Source organism: Caretta caretta, chromosome 14 (genome assembly GCF_965140235.1).
Source record: "Caretta caretta isolate rCarCar2 chromosome 14, rCarCar1.hap1, whole genome shotgun sequence".
In the NCBI taxonomy this organism is placed as follows: domain Eukaryota; kingdom Metazoa; phylum Chordata; order Testudines; family Cheloniidae; genus Caretta; species Caretta caretta.
In genome coordinates, this window is record NC_134219.1 from 14,232,719 (window position 1) to 14,256,341 (window position 23,623).

At 49.2% G+C, this 23,623-nt stretch overlaps 1 protein-coding gene across 1 annotated transcript in view; it reads left to right on the forward strand.

Annotated features, from left to right (window-relative positions):
* Positions 1-23,623, forward strand: part of NHERF1 (NHERF family PDZ scaffold protein 1) — a 33,932-nt gene that overhangs the window by 2,349 nt on the left and 7,960 nt on the right. The window contains exons 2-3 of the mRNA XM_048817904.2: positions 20,241-20,402; positions 23,225-23,378. Coding sequence (XP_048673861.1) covers positions 20,241-20,402; positions 23,225-23,378 — 316 coding nt within the window. The remainder of the gene's footprint in view (positions 1-20,240; positions 20,403-23,224; positions 23,379-23,623) is intronic.

Sequence of the window (23,623 nt, forward strand, 5' to 3'; positions counted from 1 at the left end):
GTTTGTCTCATTTAAGCATCTTCTGCTCATTAGTAACCCCTAGGTCTCCATCTTGCCCTGTTGCTGTAGTTGAGAAGTAACATTATTTCAAATATCCCAAAAGAATCCACTTTCCTCCCAAGTGTTACAGTGGGGGTGGTATAGTTACTCTTAAAGGTATGGATGTGGGGTCGTGGTTGAACCACATGGGGGAGGGATATTGCCTTCTCAATGCTTATGGGACTAAAGTTCCACTCTTGCATGTATCAATATAAGATTGAATGCTTCTCCCTCTCATTCATATTGTATAGCTCCTAGTTGGTGAGGAGGGAAGAGATGAGGGCTCTGTCAGGATGAGATGGGTCTCAGAGTAAGTGTCTAGGGCCCTTTAACTTTGGGGAAGGTGTGTAGCTGAGGATCTAGTTCTTAAATCTCTGGACTTTGTGCCTACCTGCTGCACTCATCAGAAAGAACCAGAGGCTGGTGGCTAGTTAGGCGGTAGTGTGGTGGAAAACTAATAGAACTGTGTTGTTCTTCTCTGCTGTGATGCACGTTTTTAAAGAAACAAAACCAAACACAACTCTTCCGCCAAAACCTCAACAATAGTCAGGCTGCTGGTGTGCTGTGACCACAGTTTTTCATACTGACTAGTATCTTCTCATTGTTTCTTTATGCTTCTCCGTCTAACTAAATGCTTAGACTGTAAACTCTTTGGGGCAGGGACTGTCTCTGTTTTTGCAGTGCTTAGAACAATGGGAGCCAGGATTCTAGGTGCTTCCGTCATAGAAACAATAAAAACTAAATAAAAGGGGAGGGGAATTTTGATCCATGCTGACTGCAAGTCTTGAAATATGGAAACTTATCAATTCAGAAATGTCCGTCTGTCTTTTACAATATCTTAGTAGAAATACAGATGGAAACACAGTAGAGAGAAGATGTGGAGGGGAAGAGACTCTGGAACTGAGAATAATTGCCTTTTACCTACTTGGAGTAGCTTTTAACGGATGCCCTAGCTTCATGACCTAATGAATATTTACGTAATGGAAAAGATGTACCTTGTTGCAAATGTAACGTCAACAGACAGGCGGCATCCACCCAGGAACCTCTGGAGCGTAGTGCATGAGCCTCTAAAGCATGAGCTAAAAGCCAACTGGCTGTTAGCTAAGGCTGTAGAGCAGACTCATTTTATCTCTCTCTCTCTCTCTTTCTCTAAGTGGTCTCGGTGCCACTAGATGGGACAGAACACCACACCCAGAAGGTGTGTGGGTTACACTTAGACTGTATGTTTTCACCAGTCTGTGGTGGACCTCTTCAATAGATCTCATTAAATAATAAAGCTGGGTTAACTTCCCTGGGGATGGAGAAATAAACATCTAAGAAATAAATCTTGGAAGAAGCAGTGTCCCTCCTTCTGATCAGGATAAATTTACCTTGTATAAAATCCTATAGTTGACACGGTAGGTGCATTGCTCCCTGGCGTTCAAGGGTGTGAGGAGAGACATCTGGTCCATTGACACTTTCACAGGCCGAAGAAGAGAGTTGAGAGGGCTTAATTATCCCACAATTGAGGATATAAATAGGACAAAACGGCTCATCAAAGTGAAGGGTTGAACTATCGCTATATAACCATATTGCTCAGATGTGATCTCAAAGAAGCTCCACTCAACTTCTGAGAGTTGAAGGCTTTCAGCACCTGTAAAGGTCAGGCCCTAACGCTATTTTGAGAGCTCCAGCTCTAGAGCATTTAGAGGTTCAAAGTATGGTCTACAAGGGAGTCACCTGTCAGAGGTTTTGTTAATACTAGAAGGCAACCAGTGGGGGCCTAGAGAAAGGTTCTGGGAGCTTTAGACTTGGACTCTGTGGAGGGATGTCCTCTCACACCAGCTGTTGTATCCGGTAATTAGGAGGAGCAGAGCATTCTTAAAGAGATGATCATTGGAGACCGTGATAGGAGGGAATGGATGGACTTTGGTGCCTTTGCTGAGCTTACATTCTTACTGTTAACTGCTGAGGAATGATAGTTCTGCTAATTGTTCCCCATATTGGACTTTAGCCTGGACGCAGAACACGTTCCCCTTTGGCCATCTGCCCTACTGTGTCACATGCACTTTGCACAAACTGTTGGAAAATTTCAGGCCTTTTGGAGCAGACAGCTCTTGCTCAGACTTGTTGATAGCAAGGTTCTGTTCTTCTGGATATTCCACAAATGGGATTTTTACAGGGCTTCAAGTGGCTTTTGCCAGTCCCTCTGAGGGGAGCGAGAATCACTTCCCCTCAGACTGGGCTGGGGTAAAAGTTTTTGTTCATCTTACCTCATTCAAATGAGAGGAATCTTCTCTTGATGTCACTTAGGAGATGAAGAAAGAAGTAACTGATGTAGTTTGCCTTTCTTTTCTGTAGGGGGCAGAAATCTAGCATTCCCTACCACTGTTCTTTAATATGTTTTAACCATATCAATTGAGTGTCCTGACAAGATGTTTACATCGTGGCAGGGTGCCCAGGGCCTTAGGCAGCTCTGAGTCCTGTTTGCTTTGGGAAAGGGACAAATAATTGTGCTCCATGTGATCTCCCTGCCCGTGGCTCAGCATACCGTGAAGGCCTGGGTATGGCTGAATTATTCATAGCTCTTTGAGGCCCGTGGATGAAAACCCTATGAAAGCGTCAAGACAACGCCAAGCCACGAGATAGTTACTTAACACCCAGCTGTGGTTCAGAAAGCTCTGCTCTCCACGGAATCAGCTGCATTGAGAGAAGAGGGGGGTCCATGAAATACTTGATCTATATGGCACAAGACAGATGGATGTTAGCAGGGCACAGGGAATTTATGTGGGGGAGGTGGAATCCCTGATCAGTGATCATATGCACAGCCAGTGTGATGAGAGCTATCAGGCACTAGCTCGGGGCATGGGGCTCCTAGGGTGGTCTCCTCCTCTGCCCAGTCACTAGCTGTGTCTTGTGGAACTGAGACTGCTCCTGTCACCAGGGTGGCTGAAAAAGGAGGCTCAGGCATTGTGATGCAAGCCCAGAGCAGGGAGTTAACATTAGGGCAGTTTCTCTTCCTTCCCAAAAACGGGAAGTACACATGCTTGCAAAATGGGACAGACTCCACGGCCCATCCAGTGCAGCGGAAGGTCAGTGTTTCTGAACAGGTAGCAGGAACTTCTAACCCTACCTGAGCTGGGACTAATACCTCTGGGACCCTACGCACGTGACAGCAAAGTGAAGATCTGTTTGTGGATATTCCCCTTCAGGGTGCCTAAGGAGCTCTTTCCTCAAAGAGCTGCATGAGAGGAAGTGAAGGGTCAACACTGACCTGGAGGCTGGCAGCAGTGTTTTTTTCAGTGCTGGTGGAAGGAAGCTCTCTGCAGTGAGGCTCAGAGGCTCTCTGCTAAAATCTCACCTGTAAGGTATTAGTCTTGCAACATTTTTTCAGTGCTGATTACTGACTGGCTGCAGGTGTGTCTGGGGAGTCTCCACAGTGATCTCCTCCATTCAAAGGCCAAGGACCTCCTCTTCCCCTCTCCGCTTCAGTGGAAAAGATTAAACTGTGTCTAGGACCAGACTTTCAAGAGAGGCCAGCGCCACCCCCCCCCTCCCCCCGCCCACAATTGAGAACAGTGAGAACTGCTGGGTGCTGAGTACTGTTGAAATTCTCGGCCCTTCTGTCAGGTCCCAAATGCGAGCTGAGGTCTCTTGGAAATCTGTCCCCTGGCATCCAGATGATGTGATACAAGTGGCGTTGGGTGGGACACAGAAAGGGAGTTCTTCCTATAATTTCTGGGTAGCACTTGCCTCCCTCATTGTCTGAGATTCGAGAATTGCTTGTATCCCTTTGGTTGTGGAGGGGAAGCAATTCAAGGCTCAGCTGCCGGATCAAGAAGAATCCCCTAACTGTCCAACTTCTCAGCTGATTAGAGTCTCTTGTCAGCTCGTGTTCTGGGCAGGAGGGGATGGGGAGTTCTCTGGGTCCTGTAGGGGTTAATGAGTCTCCAGGTGGTGCTCACCAGATTTGCATGTGTCAGAGTCCTATTTGCTTTATTGGGCTGGACTTGACTTTATTTGCTTAATGAGCTCAAGGCAGGTTCTGGCAGGAGGGCAAGCTGTCCTGCACTGACTGATTGGTATTTGGCTTGCTTTGTTCTAGGAAATGGGGGAAAACTTGCTGCATTCAGCTGGCATAATCCGGGGGGGGGGGGGGGCTCTGCCTCTGAGAGCCCCCTCCACAAACACATTTGTGCTTTTGTCTGGCTCCCTTCCTCTGCAATGCCGCAACTCACTGGAACGGAGTAAACGGTCCTCCCTGGGTTAACTTGGAGCCAAGACAGACCAGGGCTGTTCAGTGCAAGGTCTGGGGAGCCCCAAGGTAGCAGTGGAACAAGGGGCGGGCTCTGTTACCTTGACTCTTGCCGCACATTTCTGATGGTTGTTCCTCCCCTCCAGCTGGAGCTGAAAGCACTTTGAAAAACCTTTGCGTATTGATGATTAAGCGTTGCATATTTATGAATAGACATTTCTATGGTGCTCCTCAGGGCTGGGTCAGGACCCTATTATGCTAGGTGCTCTACAAACACAGAACAAAAAGATGGTCCCTGCCTCAAGGAGCTTCTATTTATATTGTAAGACAAGCAACAACAGATGGTCTATGGAATCTGAATGTAAAAGTCTCTCCAGGCGGTAGGGTGTAAACATCTGGGAGGGAGTGATCTGAAGGGGGCATATTCAGGAGTAAGGGGATTCAGTTTAGAAAAGGAACATTTAGGATGAATATAGGGTGGAAACATCATTAATGAGGAGAGCTAGTGGATTATTCCACAGAGAAATGGTAGAAGTCCACATTGCTTAGGACACACCCAGTTGACTGGACAAAGGCCTAGGTGAGGGGCTAGATGATGTGGTGGATAGAGCTGGATGTATTTTGTTCAGCAAATAGTAGATGAACTCTTTTGACTTGCTGAAATTTTTTGGAATCTTCCAAATTTGGTTTGACCCGAACCAAACTTTTATTTCTTGGCACTGGCAGTGAACTGAAAAAAAAATCAATGGTTCACCCAGCCCTCTTGATGGACCTCTTTGCTGACCACTGAAAGGCAGCCACAGTCTGAATGATACACGGGTGCTAAAGAAAAGTTTAGGGCAGAAAGTGAAGAACATAAGATCAGAATTACAGGGGAAGAGAGACTCAAATTGGAGTTGGCCCCAGTGACTTGGGCGTACATTTTTAGTCCTGAAAGAAGTGCTACGAGCCTTCTAAAGACAAGTGATCAGGACCTTGCTCCTAGATCTGATTTTATAAACTGATGACTATCGAACCTGAGGCAGAGTTCAGACCTCGCAGCCTATGGGAACTCAAAAGGGAGTCCAGGCTGGTTAAGAGAACAAGCATAGCGTTTTCAAAAAGGCTCCTCCATCACTTGGAGGCAAGTCTTATTTTCAAAAGTGACTTAGGAGCCTCATTCTCACTGAAAGTCAATGGAATAAGTCACTGAGGTGCTTTAGAAAATTTTATCTCAAACCTCTGCTCTGAATTGCCCAAACTGGGACACTCTAAGCAAGATGATATGCAAGACTCCCTGAAGAGCGGAGCATGTTCTTTGCTTGTCCCCATGCCTTATGTTGGGGAGGGGAGAAACCCCACTTGTCACACTGGTGTGATCATAGCCCACAAGGGTTAGCTTATTCCAGGATGTAACTTGGCACATAGGTGCAACATTGCTTATAAACTTAGGTTCACACACTTTGTTCATGCAACAGGGCCAGAAATGTCACCAGTCCCCTTTTGGAACCTTTAAAAACAAAGCCCGTTGCCAATTGTGCCCACATATCTATTCAGGGGACACCATCACAGGGCATAATAACATCAGCCACACTATCAGAGGCTCGTTCACCTGCACATCCACCAATGTGATATATGCCATCATGTGCCAGCAATGCCCCTCTGCCATGTACATTGGTCAAACTGGACAGTCTCTACGTAAAAGAATAAATGGACATAAATCAGATGTCAAGAATTCTAACATTCATAAACCAGTCGGAGAACACTTCAATCTCTCTGGTCACGCAATCACAGACATGAAGGTCGCTATCTTAAAACAAAAAAACTTCAAATCCAGACTCCAGCGAGAAACTGCTGAATTGGAATTCATTTGCAAATTGGATACTATTAATTTAGGCTTAAATAGAGACTGGGAGTGGCTAAGTCATTATGCAAGGTAGCCTGTTTCCTCTTGTTTTTTCCTACCCCCCCCCCCCCCAGATATTCTGGTTTAACTTGGATTTAAACTTGGAGAGTGGTCAGTTTAGATGAGCTATTACCAGCAGGAGAGTGAGTTTGTGTGTGTTGGGGGTGGGGGGGAAGTGAGAAAACCTGGATCTATGCAGGAAATAGCCCGACTTGATTATGTAAAGAGTTGTCACTTTGGATGGGCTAGCACCAGCAGGAGAGTGAATTTGTGTGGGGGGGTGGAGGGTGAGAAAACCTGGATTTGTGCTGGAAATGGCCCACCTGTTGATCATTTTAGATAAGCTATTACCAGCAGGACAGTGGGGTGGGAGGAGGTATTGTTTCATATTCTCTGTGTGTATATAAAGTCTGCTGCAGTTTCCACGGTACACATCTGATGAAGTGAGCTGTGGCTCACGAAAGCTCATGCTCAAATAAATTGGTTAGTCTCTAAGGTGCCACAAGTACTCCTTTTCTTTTTGCGAATACAGACTAATACGGCTGTTCCTCTGAAACCTTTAAAAACTATGTGAACTGGCTCTTTAAATGAGCACAGACAGCCTTGAACTTGACCCTCCATTTCCGGCTGCTGTAACAACTTGATAAAAGTCTCCCCCATCAAGGTTTTCAAGGGGAGTGGGATGATTCATAATCAATATGATAAACACAATAAAAATACCACTGTGGACTATAAACTGTAAAACTAGAAACTCTCAAGTCCTGTTCCTGGTGCTTGAGGCCTGATCTCCCCTCCTCCCCCATCCCTGTTCCTCCTCCCCACCCCACTCCCAGCCAAGGAAAGCTGCAGGCCGTCAGCACCTTTGAAACTCAAGCACTAGACAGATTTCAGAGTGGTAGCCGTGTTAGTCTGTATCAGCAAAAATTTGTTAGTCTCTAAGGTGCCACAGGTGGTACTCCTTCTTCAAGCACTAGAGAAGACAGGCTGCGGAAGCTCTTAAACGGTCCCAGCGTCCCTGGCCTTGCAGAGCTGAGACTTCAGCCAGTTACTAAGCAGGATCAGCACTTCTGCTTTTGTCACCGAGGTTCTCAAGGGAACAGAAGATTATTTGCATAATGATAATGTTGTAAGGGGAGCTGACTCGGCAAAGCTGAACAATAAAACTGTCATGGGGTGAGGGGGGGGGGTTCTCTTTGTGGAATGACTAGACTGAGCCCAAACTGGGCCATACTGTTTATGCATGGGGTCAAGAGAGAATGTATCCGCTCTGGTCCGGCATCTGCTGCACCCTTAGGAGTAACTACTTGCATAACGACTTGAGGCGCAACTGTAAGTAGGAGGCTGTGCTCGACTTTCTGCTCCTAACGTTTGCGCTTCCTGCCGAGTGCTGAAGCAACATGTGGGTGTCTGAAAACCACATGTTGCTTTCTGAGCTAGGCGGCAGCTGCTAAGGCTGCATCCTGACCTGTTGCAGACTGTAGCCGCCCCATCTTGTCAGCGGTCAGAGTGCAGATTTTAACAGTAGCAAAGCTTTCAGTAGCACCGCCAACTCAAGCAGCCATCCAGGTTCCTGGGACCTTCATCTCTCGAGCTGGTGTTAAACTTCGGCTCTCTTTGTACCATGTGTGATTCCCCTAGGTAATGGAATAATGAGTTTCTCATGAGGGTGTAATGCGAGGGATGGCTAGTTGAATCGCTGCTGACTTCCCAGCTGGGTTTTGAAACGCAGAAGCAGGGGGAAACCGTGAAGCCAAAATCTCTGCCTAGAATGCTAAGAAACTCTCTCCTGAGTCACAGAGCAGATGTGGAGGAGCATAAAATGCATCTCAAGTTAGTCTGACTGTTGTTATCTGCACAGTACAACTGTGCATCGCAAAGAGGCCATTTGCATCTCTGTGTTGTACAGAGCCAGGCTCCAAGTGGGTAATTCAAGCAGCCATCTGCACTCCACTGTTAATAAGGGCCTATCCGAAATGGAGGCCGAACCTCATGAATTACACCCGGGTTACAAAACTGCTGTCAAGCAAAGACCCAAGAACTGTGATGGGCCAGCTCTCCGGCAGACCTTCAGCTAGCACAGTTTCAGTGCAGGAAAGGGCTCTTCAAAATGATAGCAGAAAGCATGCTGGGTACTGTAGCTTGGGTTTAGAACGTGAGTTTGATACTTACCATGTGGCTGCAAATTCTCTGGTCTTAAGTGTTGGGAAATGGTTTAAATGTGATCACAAGCCCTAGTGGGCAGAGGCATCCAGTGCCTGTCAGAGAGAGGTACTTGCGTGCTGGAATTAAGTGGCCTCCTCCCAGGGGGCCTCAGGGCAGCTCTGCAAGTGGCCCTTTGCCTCAGTTTCCCCTCTTGGTTCCTCAATAAATTCCAAACGAGGCTTTTATAAATACCAATAACAGCAGCCCTCCTGTAGGGTCTAGTTGATTACCTGCATGTTTAAATTAAAATCCAAAAATCTTCCCTCCATCTTTAAGCTGGGCACAGCCTCGAACTCCCTTGGTGTCTCAGGACCTTCCTGCTTTAGCAGGTTACTCCTAGCTGGGGCAACTCTATTGGTCCCTGGGTCCTCCCCACAGGAGCCTTTCCTCAGTCTTTGCTGCAGCTTCCTGAGCTTCCCCCTGACCCCCTTTACAGCAGTCTCCTGCCCCACTTGATAGGGAAATCACCTGATGCACACCCAGGTGTCTCTCCTTGGGCCCCAGGCATCCAGCTTTCCAAGGGTAAGCTAGCCTGTTACAGTGGGGACCTAAAGTGAGTGTATTGTGTGTCACAGATCCTGTTTAGACAGGCACCTGGATTCCATGATGCTGGGTTCACAGGGATGCCCTGTTCTGCAGGGAGAAAGGAGGAGGGGAACTTAAATGTCCTTGCATGCAGATGTCTCTTGCTGATAGGAAGGAAGAGTCTGTGTGGGTTTCTGAGGGGGTGGGGGAAGGTTCAGCAGCTCTTCCTTTGCATCATCGTGTCAGTGGGAATTTCAGTCTTAGCAATGGAAAAGTCGTTCCAAGGGCTGAGTCTCTTCTTGCCTGTGCCCTAGAACTCATGAGGGTGTGGGCATGGGCCCAGAGGATGAGTGCTGGAGTCATGCTGGGGTGCTTGCTGCCCCTTCTTTTTTGCTGGGATTTATTGCTTAACCAGTGTCAAACCCCGAACCTCAGCCGTGGAGGAGAGATCTGAGATGGGAGGGAAGAACCCAACTCTGTTTCAAAAGCATACCGTATTTCTGAGGGAACTTGTTCTCCTTGTTTGTTCTGTGTCATGGTATGTTCTGCTCAGAGCATGGCATTGTAGTGAGATTCGTGTGCAGTGCAAGAAGCCAGAGCATCTTGCACCTTAAGGGATCTTGAAGGGGTGCTGTGGGCATAGTGGGTTTCTGTCAAAGGTGTTTCCCTGCAGTGTTGTGGTAGCTGTCAGTCCCAGGATATTCGAGAGACCAAGTAGGAGAAGTAACATCTTTTACTGGACCAACTTCTACTGGTGAGACAGACAAGCTTTGGAGCTACACCAAGGAAGAGCTCTCTCGCCAGCAGAAGTTGGTTCAATAAGACATTGCCTCACCCTCTTTCTCTCTCTGTCAAGGCATTTCCTGATACAGTATGTGGGCGAAGAGATGGGTGTGGTCAATCCAGGAGACTTTGGCTCTAGTATGCGTTTTGGTACGGTAGGCTCCAGGCACACAATTGAGTGAGCACTAGTGCAACGCAAAGGTTGAGAAAATCGGCCTTGTTGGACTCTAAGCTCTTGTGGGGGCAGGGACTGTCCCTTACAGTGCCTAGCACAACGGGGGCCAGGGGGGAAATCTCAATGAGGCCTCTAGGCTGCACTGCCGTGTAGATGGTAGCTATAGCACTCAAGTGAGGAAATTTCCCAAATCAGGATGAACGGTCACACTGAACTCTGCCCCGTCTAGCATGTTGCCATTCTGTTTGTCAAATGCAACACAATACAAAGGTGCATGTTTCATGGAATCTGCCAATGGTCACCTTGCACCTCCTGTACTTCGAGATTGCTCTATCACAGGAACAACTGTAATACACTCCCTGCCATACAACAAGTTATCTGGTTTAGCTGGTTGACTGGTATGAAGAAAAGGGACTTGTATGCTAAGGCTTGCTTTGCTTTTGGTGATTAAAGGGAATTTAGGGTTGGGGGGAGCTGAGACTGTTTGTGATCTTAAAAACAACAACCCTAATTGTCACCAAGGTGGATCAAAGACCCTGTTTGAAGGTGACCTTTAGACAGTGAATAGTTCCTTGTGTAAAATGGGCAACAGCTTCTTTATCAAGCATTTTAATGGCAAGTCAACATGTACCAGGAATTAAGGGGAAAGGAAATTAGTCTTTGTAATAGCTAAAAAAATGTAACCTAGAACTGTCCTCAAAGGAGGATTATTTTAGGAACCTAGGCATTGCCATACCGGGTCAGACCACTGGTCCAGCATCCCATCTTTGACAGCAGCCTGCGCCAAGTGCTTCAGAGGATGTCTAGTCTAGTTTTAGATCCTTATATGGCCCCCATTCCAGTAGCTTCTGAGTTCCTGCAGTGCAGTGAGGTAAGGAAGTATTATCTTCCCTTTACAAATGGGGAACAGAGGCACAGAGAGCCTAAGAGGCAGATTTTTAAAGGTGTTTGGGCACCTAGCTCATAACTATGGGAGTTGGGAGACTCTGATCCTAAGTGAGTTGCCCAAGGTTACACAGGAAGTCTGGGGTGGAGCAGGGACCTAACCCTGGGTCTCCCAAGTCCCAAGCTAGTGTTTGAACTGGCCCATCCTTCCTCTCTGAGAAAGGTGCTAAAAATTCATAATGGGTGGTGGTGGAATGAGCTGCCCATAGTGGGGAGTCTCTCCCCAGCCCTGTCATTGAGTGTGTGGCTTGTGCATTGCAGCTTGAGGGTTTATAGTGTTAATTTAAAAAAAAAATCATGTCAACTGAATATCTTCTTTATCCATATAACAAATCGAACCCCCCTTTCAATCATACTAACTCATGGCAGTAAGCTCCACAGGTTAACAAGCTGTGTGGGTGGGGTCACTCCATGAAGGCACTAGGGCTAAGATGAGAGCATGACTACAGTGTGGATGGTGGTTAGCAGGAAACAGAAGCCCCAGGTAACTTTTTGCTGGGAATGTTGAAGCATGGGACTATAGGCAGAGAAAAAGTTCTGTAAGAGAAGATACCCCATCATTTGTAGCTTTCCATATTACTCTCTCTCGTTCCGCCTCATTCCAGGCCATTGTCCTGCGATCTGGAGAATAAAAGCTTGTTTGTGACTGATGGCACTGGTCAGGTGAGGTGTTACAGATACCATAGTGAGGGACACCTTCATATCTAGGTGTTGCTATTTATTACTTGTATTGCAACAGAGTTCATGAGCCACAGTCATGGTGCAGGGCCCCACTGTGCAAAGAACTAAACAAACGCAGGACAAAAAGTACAGAAACACCGTTCCACGCCTGTTGCAAATGGCAATCGACACCTCCTTCAACACGAGGCCTGTCTAGCTTTGTACTCTGAGTACAAATAATCTCACCCTGTCCATGTTGAGGTAGCTTTGGAGTTTAAGTCCCATTGACTTTCAGTGGGACCTTGGAGCTTATGAAGATCTTACCCTAAGTCTAGAAGAGTTTTTAAGTTGATATCTGATCCACGGTGCTCCCCCACACTTAAACCAAGAGAGCTGGACAGTTTAAAACCTTTGGCTAAAAGAGTGCTGAATGGTTTTGGAGCCTCAGTCCAGGGCTGAGAAATGGGTAATGTACACTCTGTCCGATGATAGCCCTGCCATGGGGTATCTTGGATTTGCGGGTCCCCTCCCTACCTAGGATCTCTGGATCTTGCCTTAACCTATCCCTCCATGCCTACCTCTGGGGATCCCCGGCTGAGTGTGCCCACAGGAAGTGGGGGAGTCCCATGGAAATGGGGGCAGGATATACATTTTGTCTTCAGAGGCTGCAGCGGAGATGCTGCGTTCTCATGAGAGTAGATTTGCACTGAGTATGGCAGATAGAGAGGCGCTAAAAAAAATCAGAGCAGTCGAAATGGTTTCTTGGCCACGGAGCTGCGGGAGAACAACGGGGGGGGGTGGGGTGGGCTCAGCATTCAGAGGAGACGGCTGGGTTTAGTATCCTTCCTGGGGGGTGTTGTCTTTAGAAAGGCCCCAGGGCCTTTCATTCTGAAGCTGAAAGGGAGGCCCGTTAGAAATGCAGCCCCTGCTGTGGCGGGGAAATGACCGGTGTGAATTTGGCACTGGGGGATACGTTCCATAGCCCGGGGCTGGGGGGAGGAGATGGAATGAATTTCTCAGCGGATCATAAAGATCTTCTCCCCCACCCCCAGAAAAACTCTTGTCTTTAAATTCATCCCCTTCAAAGGCCCTGTTTAGCCCCCAACCCCGTGCTGGGCAGGCTTGTGGTGAGGCCTGAGTTAATGAAGGATCCTGCCTTTCAGAGGATGAAATGTAATGAATATATTAATGACTTACTGTATTTATAAACCGCCCACGGGACTCGGCCGCACCAGCCAGGCCTGTGCAAAGTCCTCTTCCCTACACCTCCCAGCTCTTGGCTGAGTCCTGGCTCCGGAGGAATAACCTGGCCTCCCTGCTTTGTTCGGTGTTATCGGTGGGAAGTAACTTGCTGCCCCTGCCAGCAAAGCGGGGGGGGGGGGGGGTGCGTGTGCCCACGGAGTGGAGCCGTCTCTCTCCAGCTGGCAACAGGCTGGGGCAGGAGATCCGGTCTTGCTCAAGACTCTGCTGTGATTTGTCCTTGGTAAGAGGCAAACTGAGCGCTGCTCATGGCACTTTTTCCACCCCCCTGTTCGACTGGGGGCCCCCGTTCTATACACTACCATGAAGAAACCACAGCACGGTGCCCTGCTGTCCTTCTGAGCTCTGTGCCAGCTGGGGCAGCAGAGGCAGGGAGAGAGGCTTCTTTCCAGCAATCTTGCGTGCGTGCCAGGCTGGCTGCATTGGCAGCAAGAGGTCCCTTGGGTTAGACTCCTCCTGAGGCTTATTTGGTTTTGGAACTTCAGGATACCAGCCTCTGAGCAAGAGGCTGCATTTTGGAAGCAGGGGCACAAGTCTCCCAACAGCAGAAGCCCATGAATCCATATTTAAACAAACAAGAGCAGCTGAGCTAAAAGGAGGGAAAGGGCAGAGTCCAGAATGCAGCCCTGCAGCTTGCAATAATAATTTTTTTATGCAAATCTTAATTGCTGGTGTTGGTGGCTGGGTATTGCAGTGAGGGAACGCTGGAAGTATGATGGGTAGGTAGGTCAGGGATTTACCATCATGCCCAGATCCAGAGGGGGGCAGCTGCGTGTGCTGGGAAATGGGGCTGCAGCCCCAAGCCAGCATGGGTGCCAGCCCAGAGTGTTTGATCCTATCAGCCGCTACTGATGGGAGAGGGGGGTGTTGGGCCAAGTACTGCTGTCATTTGACTCTGTGTTTTTGCAGACACTAAGCCTCCTAGCGTCTAAGCTAGAGCCTGGGGTGTTGGGCAGGGTTTGCTTTACGCTGTCTAGATCACTGTCCAAATCAGATGGTCGCTGTTACGGTTCCAGGGCTAGCTGCACCTCTGACCCTTCTCTGGTCTTTGAGGGCACCCCCCCAGATGCCAGGCCCTGTGCTTTTACTGGGGTGGGACCGTACGATTCTCCCACTCTTAGGCTACGTCTGTGCTGTGAGCTGGCGGTCTGATTCCCAGGTTCTACAGGCATACTCGCACCAGCTCTCCTGGGCTACCGGCCCCAGGCATCGACCCTGCTTCCCAGCACCTGGAAATCTTCCCGTCAGGAGCTTGTGACTGGCAATAAATACAGTGACCCACTCAGCCTTCTGAAAGCAAAAGTATTGTTCATTTAACCCCAGGAGCAAAGAGTAATCTTACTGGGAAAGGATTTCAAATCAACAGAATGGCTAAATGCAGGGCTATCTTACTTAGAGTCTTAGGCAGGTCTTAGCCCTGACCTCTGACCTCTGGAGTCTGGGTTCACCTTAGCTCTCTGTCCCCCTGACCTGGAGGGACTCTTCCAATCCAGCCGAAGTTCTTTGCTTTCGGTTTCATGGGCTTGTGGTCCAAACCTAGTCTGAGCTCCACTGGGTATGAAATCAGAGCATCAGAGTGAGCGGCGAGGCGCTTCCCGAGGTACCCAGGACAGAGGCACCTCGCTACCACTTGCCCTCAGTGCAAGGAAGCCATGTGTCTACCAGTCGTAGGCCAGCACCCTACTTCGCTGGCCACAGACAACACAAGCACTCACAGCAGGACTAAGTACTATCTAGAGCAGTGGTTCTCCAACTTATTTGATCAGGTCCTCCTCCTTTGTGCCTGTAGTCATTTACACCCCAATGTGCACACACCCCTACCCCCCCCAGCAGCAGCACAAAAGTAAGGGTGGCAGTGTGAAAAGTGATATTTGTCTGTATCAGACTTAGTGCCCCATTACCACCCTTACTTCTGTCTGCTGCTGCCACCCTGGGGCTGACAGCTGGAGCCCCACTACCTCCAGAAGAAGAGCCCAAGCCCAGGCTGCCTCGTGGTGCGTGATTGAGGGGGTGGGGGAAGGAGAGCCCAAGCCTGCATGGTGGGGCTTCAGCTGTCAGCCCCAGGGCAACAGGCCTCTGGCTGTCCACGTTATCCCTGCCTTTTGCACAAGCCCCAGCCACCCAGGGCTGACAGAGCTATTTATTTATTTAAAGGGCAAGCACACAGCTCGTGCCTCCCTTGGGCTGTGAGAACTGCTGATCTAGACCATCCGTGACAGGTGTTTATCTAACCTGCTCTTAAACCTCCAATGATGGAGATTCCACCACCTCCCTGTAAAATAAAATCATAACACCCATTCTAGAACCTAGACTTATTTAAATAGATACCTTCACATTTTATAGAGCAAGGCTCACTCCAGAGTCCTTCCAGTGTTTTTTCAGCCAGGCAGGCTGTGATCCCTTTTTCCTGAGGCCAGCCACACTGCCAACTTGTCTCCTCAGTGCAGGATGTGGTGTCTCTCCCTGCAACCCCAGATGTATCAAAACAGTCCTTTGAGCTTTATTCATAAGCTGGACACCCTCCTGCTCTGTGTTCCTTTCTGTAGATTCTGCCATCTCTTGTTGATTTTTGTAATCTTGATTAGCTGGTGGTGACAACATGTGTTAATAGACTTCCATTGTGAGAGAGACAATGGCCAGAATGAGAGATAAGCATCTACTACCCCCTGCCTACCAGAACCTGTCCCAGGCCCGTCCCCTCCTGGTGACCTGCCTTCAGTTCAATGCTTTAGTTTCCAGTATAGACACATTGCTTCATAAATACTATCCATATGTACATTTAGCAATGATTGTGATGATCGGTGAGCTCTTGGCATAGACCTCACATGCCACCCTTTGGTGAATTATTGTACATGTACTTGACTCAGCGGATCCATGAAAAGCTCTGTGCCTCTGCCAGTTAGCACAAGAAGTTCCTGAATCACAGAGGCTCTTTCTGAGAAGTGTATATCTTGTTCCACCTCCCCGCACCACGCTTCCTGGGTGCATCTTGTGATAGCGCTGCTGTTGAATTAACTCAATATATGCAGGAAGCAGACAATGACCAGGTTAATATTATTCACAGGTTATTACGAGTAGCTCCAAATCTGTTGCTGTGTGGCATTTTGGGGCAAGTGTCAACAGGCATGTTGAGAGTCGGTTCCTCACTAAGACTCTGCTTCAGAAGCAGTTTTGATCTCCACATAAAAGCAGTGGAGGAAGGCTGTGGGGTGGGGGACACTCTAAATCTCTGGGGAGCTGGATATTCTTTGTCTCCTGAGATGTTCTGTTTTACTACCTGTGTTGACTGCGCCATACTTTGGCCTCTTCTCAAATTTTGCAGTCACTGAGAGTTTCCTTAGTAATTAGAGCAGGGACTTGGCGGTGTTGGGACACCAGCATTCAACTGAAGCCTCACTGAGTTGCTCTAGGCCAGTGGTTCCCAAACTTTAACAACCTGTGAACCCCTTTCACTAAAATGTCAAGTCTGGTGAACCCCCTCCTAAAAATGAATATTTCCAGGGATTTTCTCCTTTACCTGAGTATAAATGATAAAAGCAGTGATCTTGAAAATGTAAAATTTGTTTTTATGACATGCTTATTGCACACTATTATTATTATTTATCACTACAGTATTTTTATTACATTACAAAAACAGCAACACTCTTCCAAGATCTTTCGTAGCTTGTATCACTTGGAATAAGCCTGTTATAAGACAAGGCTCCTCTGTTTCATCAAGGAGTGTCAGATGTGAAACAGCAGGAAGGTATTTAAGAAGCCAACTCAGAGAGTTCCTCCCAGACAAGCATTCAGGTCTTGAGCAGTCCAGGCAAACAACGCACGTTACAACAAAGCTTAAACTTGTTCTTCATCATCATTTTACAAACGATACTAGCTGCCTATTTAACTTTTAAAACAGCAAAAAATGTCCACCTCCCTTTCCATTTCTTATAAGGCATCTTGAAGTTTAAATCTCCTCAGTGTGATGGATATGGTTGCTTTGATCTGTTTAGCTCTTGGAAGTCCAGGGGCTCTGGGCTGCTGGCCCCGTGCTGCCCGGGGTCCCTAGAGACAGTTCTGTCTGCCATTAGGGAATTTTTCCCCAAGAGCCCCCTGTAACTTTTCGCAAACCACTACTCTAGGCAAGCCACAAGCTGTCTGCCTTGCTTACCACCTGTAATGGGGTATCTACCTTACCCAGGTGTTAAGTGCCACTAATGTGCCCTGAGATCCTCCAGGGAAAGCTGTTCCGTCACTGATGGTTCTGTTCTTGCTGAACTGCTGGTGGATAGTTTCAAGACAGGTAATTGGTCGGTCTGGTTGGAGGGCCAATGAAGCTTGATATTCACTTCATCCTCCTTCACCGCCTCCCTACCCGTGCCCTTCTCAGAGCTTTACTGTAAATATAACGGTGGTTTCAATAAACACAGACTTGGCTGTGTTCCACATACCCTCCAAGCTGGGCCACTAAATTCTGTTGTACCCAGCAGTGTGGCTATTGGCATGTAATAGAAAGGGAGTGGAGGATATTGGAAGGGGAGGGGAGGTTGAGCTCGGAGTGACACTGGAAATTGATGTTTCTCCTTTAGCAGAGGTCTGACTGCACATGAGGAATCTAATTCCAGGGATGGGCTTGCTTCAGCTCTTCAGAGATGTCTGGCAGATGGATCTCTTCTGGGCCACTAGATGTTGTGGGGCCATTCAGATTTTTGCCTGGTTATAACCACTTTTGGGGGAAGGAGGCAATGGAGAAGGCTGGAAGTGTCACGAGGTACTTATGTAGCACCATCGCTGTAGTGTCTGAGCACCTCCCAAGTATTGAAAAGAGAAATAATTTTAACCTCTTGCTTCCTGGCAGATGGAGAAATAGCGTGACTAGGCAGTAGAGTACCTTGTTGTTTGTGTGTAAAGAGCTTGCTGAGGGAAAGCCAAATTAGGGGAATTTAGTTTTTCAGTTCATTCTGAAAGGGGTGGTGAGCCCTGTGGCTCTCCTGTGAGGGGGAGAGCTGTGGCCTAGGTCAGTTCTGTTGCCTTCCCCATTGTTCATCAGTAGTTCCACAGTTCTGGTGGAAGGTAGCTATTGCAGGAGGTCATGGCCATGGAGGGGGTGACGTGCTCACTCCCAGGGAGCAAGGGCTGATTTCATGGAAGGCTTTAGAGATGAGGCTAAAGACCTGGAGCTGGTCTCTGGCCCTGGTGATGTTTGTGGTGACCTGTATGCTGAGCAGATGGGCTGCTGCTCTGTGTCCTAGGAGTTTCTCAGGGTGTGGTTTCTATATGTGAGTTAGTCATCAAATCTGGCTGTTCCACGGGTGGCTCTCTCTAGCCAGGTCTGCTTGATGGGATGGGAGGCAAGCGCCTGGCTAGATGGGATGAAGTGGGAGTCTTGCTCTCCTGGCTATTTGGGCATCCTCAGATAGCAATGAGGCCACGCTGTGGGCTGAATTATCCCGTGCATCTGCCCGTAGATTGGACGTTGTTAGAGATGAGCTGAGAATGTCTTGACAGCTAGACGTAGAGCCAGAGAATCCATCTGCCCTGTCAGGCATTGAGCCAGAGGCGCTTGTTGTTTTAGATACTAAAACCTCATTCTCCCGGGAAACTAAATCTGCTTTCTGGTGAAGTCGCACCTGATTGACTCGGGGGCCCCATGAGGAGGGAAATGGGCTCCAGCGCTCACGCAGGAATCGCGGCAAGCTTGTGATGCCAGCTGCTCTGTGCTCGCTGCCAGTGCAGGTGCAGAAGCTGCTGTGTGCCTCTCTGTGAAGGGAAGGTTTCTGAGTAATGCCTCTTAATGTCACGGTGCAGCCTTGGGGTTTCAGCCCTTCGGAGGTATCCCAGTGTGAGGGGCAGAGCGGAAGGCAGGCTCTGCTTCTCTCAATGCCAGATGCTTAAATCCGAGAAGGGCCAAGAACTGATCCAAGAGGGTCTGAGTTGCTGGGGTGGTGAGAAGTGGCCCTGCAGACACGGCTCCCTTGTTATCTGGTTTGATGGTGGAGGAAAGGCGCAGGGCAATGGGCCGTTTAAGGTGGGAATCAGTAGAAAGGGCACCTGAGAGTCGCTGATGTGCCTCTCTGGGGGAGAGGCTGTCCAGGGAGATGAGTCCACAACTTGTATCTGTGTGTAGTCTGACACAGCACAGTCTGTTCCCCTTTAAGGCTTATTCTGATACCCTGCAACACCTCCCGAGTCCCGGAAAGAAATCCGCTAAAGAGGGATTGTGCTTATATGAAAGGGGGGGGCTGTGAACAGGGAGGGTCTGTCGCCTAAGCACAGGCATTGGAAGGGGCTCCTGGATACAGAACGCTTTGATGTAGTCTCTGGCTTGACCTTGCTGTATACTTGCCTTTCTTGCCATTTGAACAGCAGCGTAGAGCTGGGGCCTGAGTACGTTTGGGCAGCACTGTGGCACTGTCCACGCCTGCTGGGAGTGCTTCAATCCCTCTCTAAAGAAATCCCCATGCTCTGTAATCGGTTTGGCTTCAGTAGGCTGCATTTCAAGGCCGGGTGGGCGGGTCGGTTCCTCCACCCTCCTGTGGCAATTATTTCTAAAGCAACCCTGAGTCCTGCAACTGAAAGTAAACAGCTGGGTAATGAAACGTCAGCACTCTCCGCCATCTGTGGGACAGGCCAAGGACGGGAGGGTGCCCTCCCTGGGAGAAGAAAGGGTGTTGATATAATACACCCTGCACTTCGTATCGTCAAAGCCCTTTATGAAGACTAATACTAATTAGTACTCCACTCCTCTGTGACGCAGCTAACTCCTGGGTCCGTTTTACAGACTAGGGATATGTTTAGACTGCAAGGGAAGCCCAGGTGTAGTAGAACTCAAGTTAGCAGACCCTGGGTTTTTTAACCTAGGACTTGATCATCTACATACATTTGTAACACCAGGTTAGGAGTTGTTGAATGCTGGGCCCTAGCCTGGGGCTCCAGCATCTGCACTGTATGGCCCCGAGTCCAACCACCCGTATCCCAGACTTCCTAGCACCCTCCTAAAATGTGGCTGCTTTAGCCCCTAGTTTGTGGTGCAGTGTGGGAAAACTTGACTGTCCGGGGGACAAAAAAAGTCAGCCTGTGGGATTATGGAATGCTTTTGGTGGACTCCCAGAGCACGAGTCAGTGGGGCTGTGTCTACATTGCAAAGAATTAGGGCTTGAACCCTGGGTCCCGCTTTGACTCCAGCTCAGACCCTCCAACCCTGTGGGGTCCTATAACCTTGGGTCCAAGTCCCTGAGTTAGGGTAATATGTGTGTAGACAGAAGAGGGATTAGGCTTGAGCCCGAGTTTGAACCCTGGGCTTACATTGCAGTGTAGACGTACTGTAGGAGATGGAGACACACAGGCTGACTTTCCAGTGCTATGTACCTAGTTGATGGCAGGCAGGGCTAAGACTGGAATGCAAAGCTGTTGGCTCCCTTTCCTGTGAGACCACATTGCTTCCGGATGGATGCTGAATCAGGCCTGGGCTGAGGCTCTGATCTTGGGCTGGTGGCAGGAGGCAGGGTAAGTGACTACTAACTACCGCTTTCATGTGTGTTCCTTCCCGGCAGAAAGAGCTGCGGCCTCGTCTCTGTCCGATGAAGAAGGGCCCTAACGGCTATGGATTCAACCTCCACAGTGACAAAACCAAGCCGGGGCAATACATCCGGGCTGTGGATCCAGACTCGCCGGCTGAATTGTCAGGGCTACATCCCCAAGACCGCATCATTGAGGTACGTTCAGGAGGCGTGGGCAGTGCAGCGAGGGAAGGAGGAGAGAATGAGTGGTGAAGCATGGGGGAACGGCTGACAAGGTCGCAGAGGGCAGTGCGTGGTAGGGGCCTCCATAGGATGCCAGGGGGATGGAGATCGGCAACATCATGAAGATGCTGCATTTCACATCTTGCACCCACGAGCACAGTCATCTGAACTGGGCCCAGACTGCTCCTCTGGGGTTAGTAATGTGGGTAGTTTGTTCCTTTCCCGTGTAAACTAAGGAAAACTCGAGTCTTGCAGTCCATTCACTTGGCGCCTGTTTTTATTCATCAAGAAATGAGTAGTTAGAATCCACCTCTGCAGTGTGGCTTTGTCTATGACTTGAGTCCCGATGCTGGCCCAGTCATCCTATAGTCACAACCAAAGTCTCTGGACGGACACACCCACCCACCTCTCCTCCCATGGTGCTGTCTGGGGCCAGGACATTACAGGAATCCCTTCACTGCTGGCAGTAGGAGGATGAATCTGCAGTGGATCCTGTCTGTGACTGACAGCTCTGCTTTCTAGGGCATGGTATGCTGAGCATGTTCAGGCCTGATATGTATGCCGGGAGATGGCAGAGGCGCTTTCCTGGCCGTGTAGGAGCCCGTGTGGCAGCTGTCCCCCAGCCTGTGTGTACACAATGCCTCATGCTCTTGCCACAGGTCTGTTGCCCACCTGTGTGCATACGCTGCCCTGCGCTCCTGGCAGCTTTGCTGTGTAGTCCTGTGCTAATCACTTAGAGAAAATCTGATTTTAATGAGGTTTTGCTGGCTGCTCTGCTAATCCCCGAAAGGCTAGCTCTGGGGACCTGCAGGGGCTCGAGGGTGGCAGAGCTCTGGCTGCCATCACAACCAATTACAAGCCTTTCTTCAGGCTACCCCGCCTTCCTCGTTCCAGATGTGCCATTGGGAATGCCCTCCACAGAGCTTGCCAAAGACTTCCTGGCCCAGGTCTCTAAGCCACTTCACCTGTCTTCAGGCCATTCCCGGGTGCAAGTCTCCGCAGCACTGTTCTGACTCAGCCTGCTGGAATGGGACAGTCACCACCAAGTCACTCCAGCCTTCCCACCTCCCACTGCCAGCCACTCGCTCAGAGCATAGGTTAAATGTTCATGGTGGGACATGCTGCCCTTGAGTCAGCTGTGAGGCTGTCTCAGTTCGTTCTGTTAAAAAGCCATTGTCTCCAGCTGGTCAAATCCTTTCCTATCCTAGCAACCCAAGTGCCTCGTGCTCCCTGTGCAGGGAGGGGCTGTGAGATGGTGAGTTAGGGGTTAGCCTTCCTCCCCACAGTCAAATGTGCACAGCTGTAGAGTAGTGGGGTGCGGGGGGGAGAAGTGTGGATTTCATGGGAAGCAGCATACGGGCTGAGCCACTGGTCTGAAGTTCCCGAATACGGCCTAAGGCTAATAGGAAGGGACTAAATGAACAGGTTTTTGGGGTATGCTAGTGACCACTACCTCTTGGTCCAGAGACTCCTCTTTCCTTCCTTGGGTTTCCATCTGAGTCTAAAAGCACTGTAGTGTCTCCCTAATCTTCTATGATTCATGACTGGGGCCTGGTCTACACTAGAAACTTTTGCTGGTATAACAGGGTTGGTTAGAGGTGTGATTTATGTATGTGACATTTCCATACCAGCAAAAGCCCTAGTGTGGATGCAGCTATCCTGGTATCAAGTGCTTTTGCTGGGATAGGTTATTTTGCTCACCAAACTGGTACAAAGCTACAGTGGCAAAAAAGCACCCTCTGGCTGCTATCAGCTATGCCTACACCAGGAGGGTTTGATGGGGTAATAGTGGCAAACCTTTTCTAGTGTGGACATAGCCTCGGTTGCCTTTCCGCTGCAGGCATGTCTCCCTGTCCATAAGTTATAATACAGAGGAATGGGACTTGTGAAAAGCCTCTGTACTCTGAGAGCCTGGCCGCTCGCTTCTGCCGTCAGCTGCAGATCTGCTCAGCTGCAGCCACAGCACAGCTGTGTAGGAAGGAGCACAGGTCAGTTGAGTTAATGTAGTCAATGTCCTATTCAGAAATGAGGCATGCAGCTCAGAGCTGGTAATGCTGAGGAGCGGTCCAGTGAGTGGTTAGGTCAGGCTGAGAGAGAGACTTGTGCAAAACAGGAAACATTGTAAATGTGACTAACTTGCAAGACTACAGAGCCCCAAGAGTGTCCAAACCCCAGATCTGACCTCTGTGGCATGGCTAGCTCTTCTTCCAGACCCACTCTTCCTGGGCAGGCTTTGCCAAAGGGCTCGCTGGAACCCATTCCTCCTCTATCGTGGCTACTTGTAAATTGGGCTGAATGCTCAGGGCTTCCCCACTTCCCATAGAGCCAGAATATTTTTGTGGTGACTTGTCTGAGGGCAGCCTGGATCCCAAGCTTGGCAGTCAGATAAGAGAACTGGTCACAGGGTCTTTCTGAAGTGCAGGATTTGGGTGGAACAGGCCAATGGAAGCTGAGAGGGGAATATCACAATGTAGATCAAGCATCCGTTCCTCTTGTAACATGGTGACTGTTGCCTGTCCAGGCTACGGGTCTGGCTGTTCTGAGCTGCCAGACAACAAGAGTCTGACATAGGCAAGAGTGAATGTGTCTCTTGCTTGGTGGCGGGGGACACCTCACGATGTACAAACCTGCAGTAGCCTGCCTGTTCCTATGCCAGCTGGGCAGCAGCTGAATGGGATAATAGTCAGCATGTGATTGGTATCGGCATATGTCTAACCTGCAGCCAGCCTTGTAACAGTACAAATCTTCTTCTTTCGTGGTCTTTCCTCTAACTCGGCCCATTTCCCTTCTGGCAGGTGAACGGACAGTGCATGGAAGGGAAGCAGCACTCTGACGTGGTGACGGCCATCAAAGCCGGGGGAGATGAGACCAAGCTGCTGGTGGTGGATAGCTTAACAGATGAGTTCTTCAAGAAGTGCAAAGTTGTTCCCTCGGAGGAGCACTTGACAGGTGACCGGGTAGCAGCTGTGGTGCTGGGGAGGGGTGGGTTTTACCTAGACAAGGCCGCGAGGTTCTCTGCAAACGGATGGCTTAAGGGGGGAGATGAAGGCTGGGAACAGAAGGTTTCCTGCTTATGAGTGGTTTCATTTCCTGTCCAAAACGAGAGAGGATAGAGATCTGTCCTGGTGAGAAGTGACCTCTGTGGCATCTCCACGCAGCCCTTAGTGCTGACTGCTTGTGTCCTCTCTTCCTAA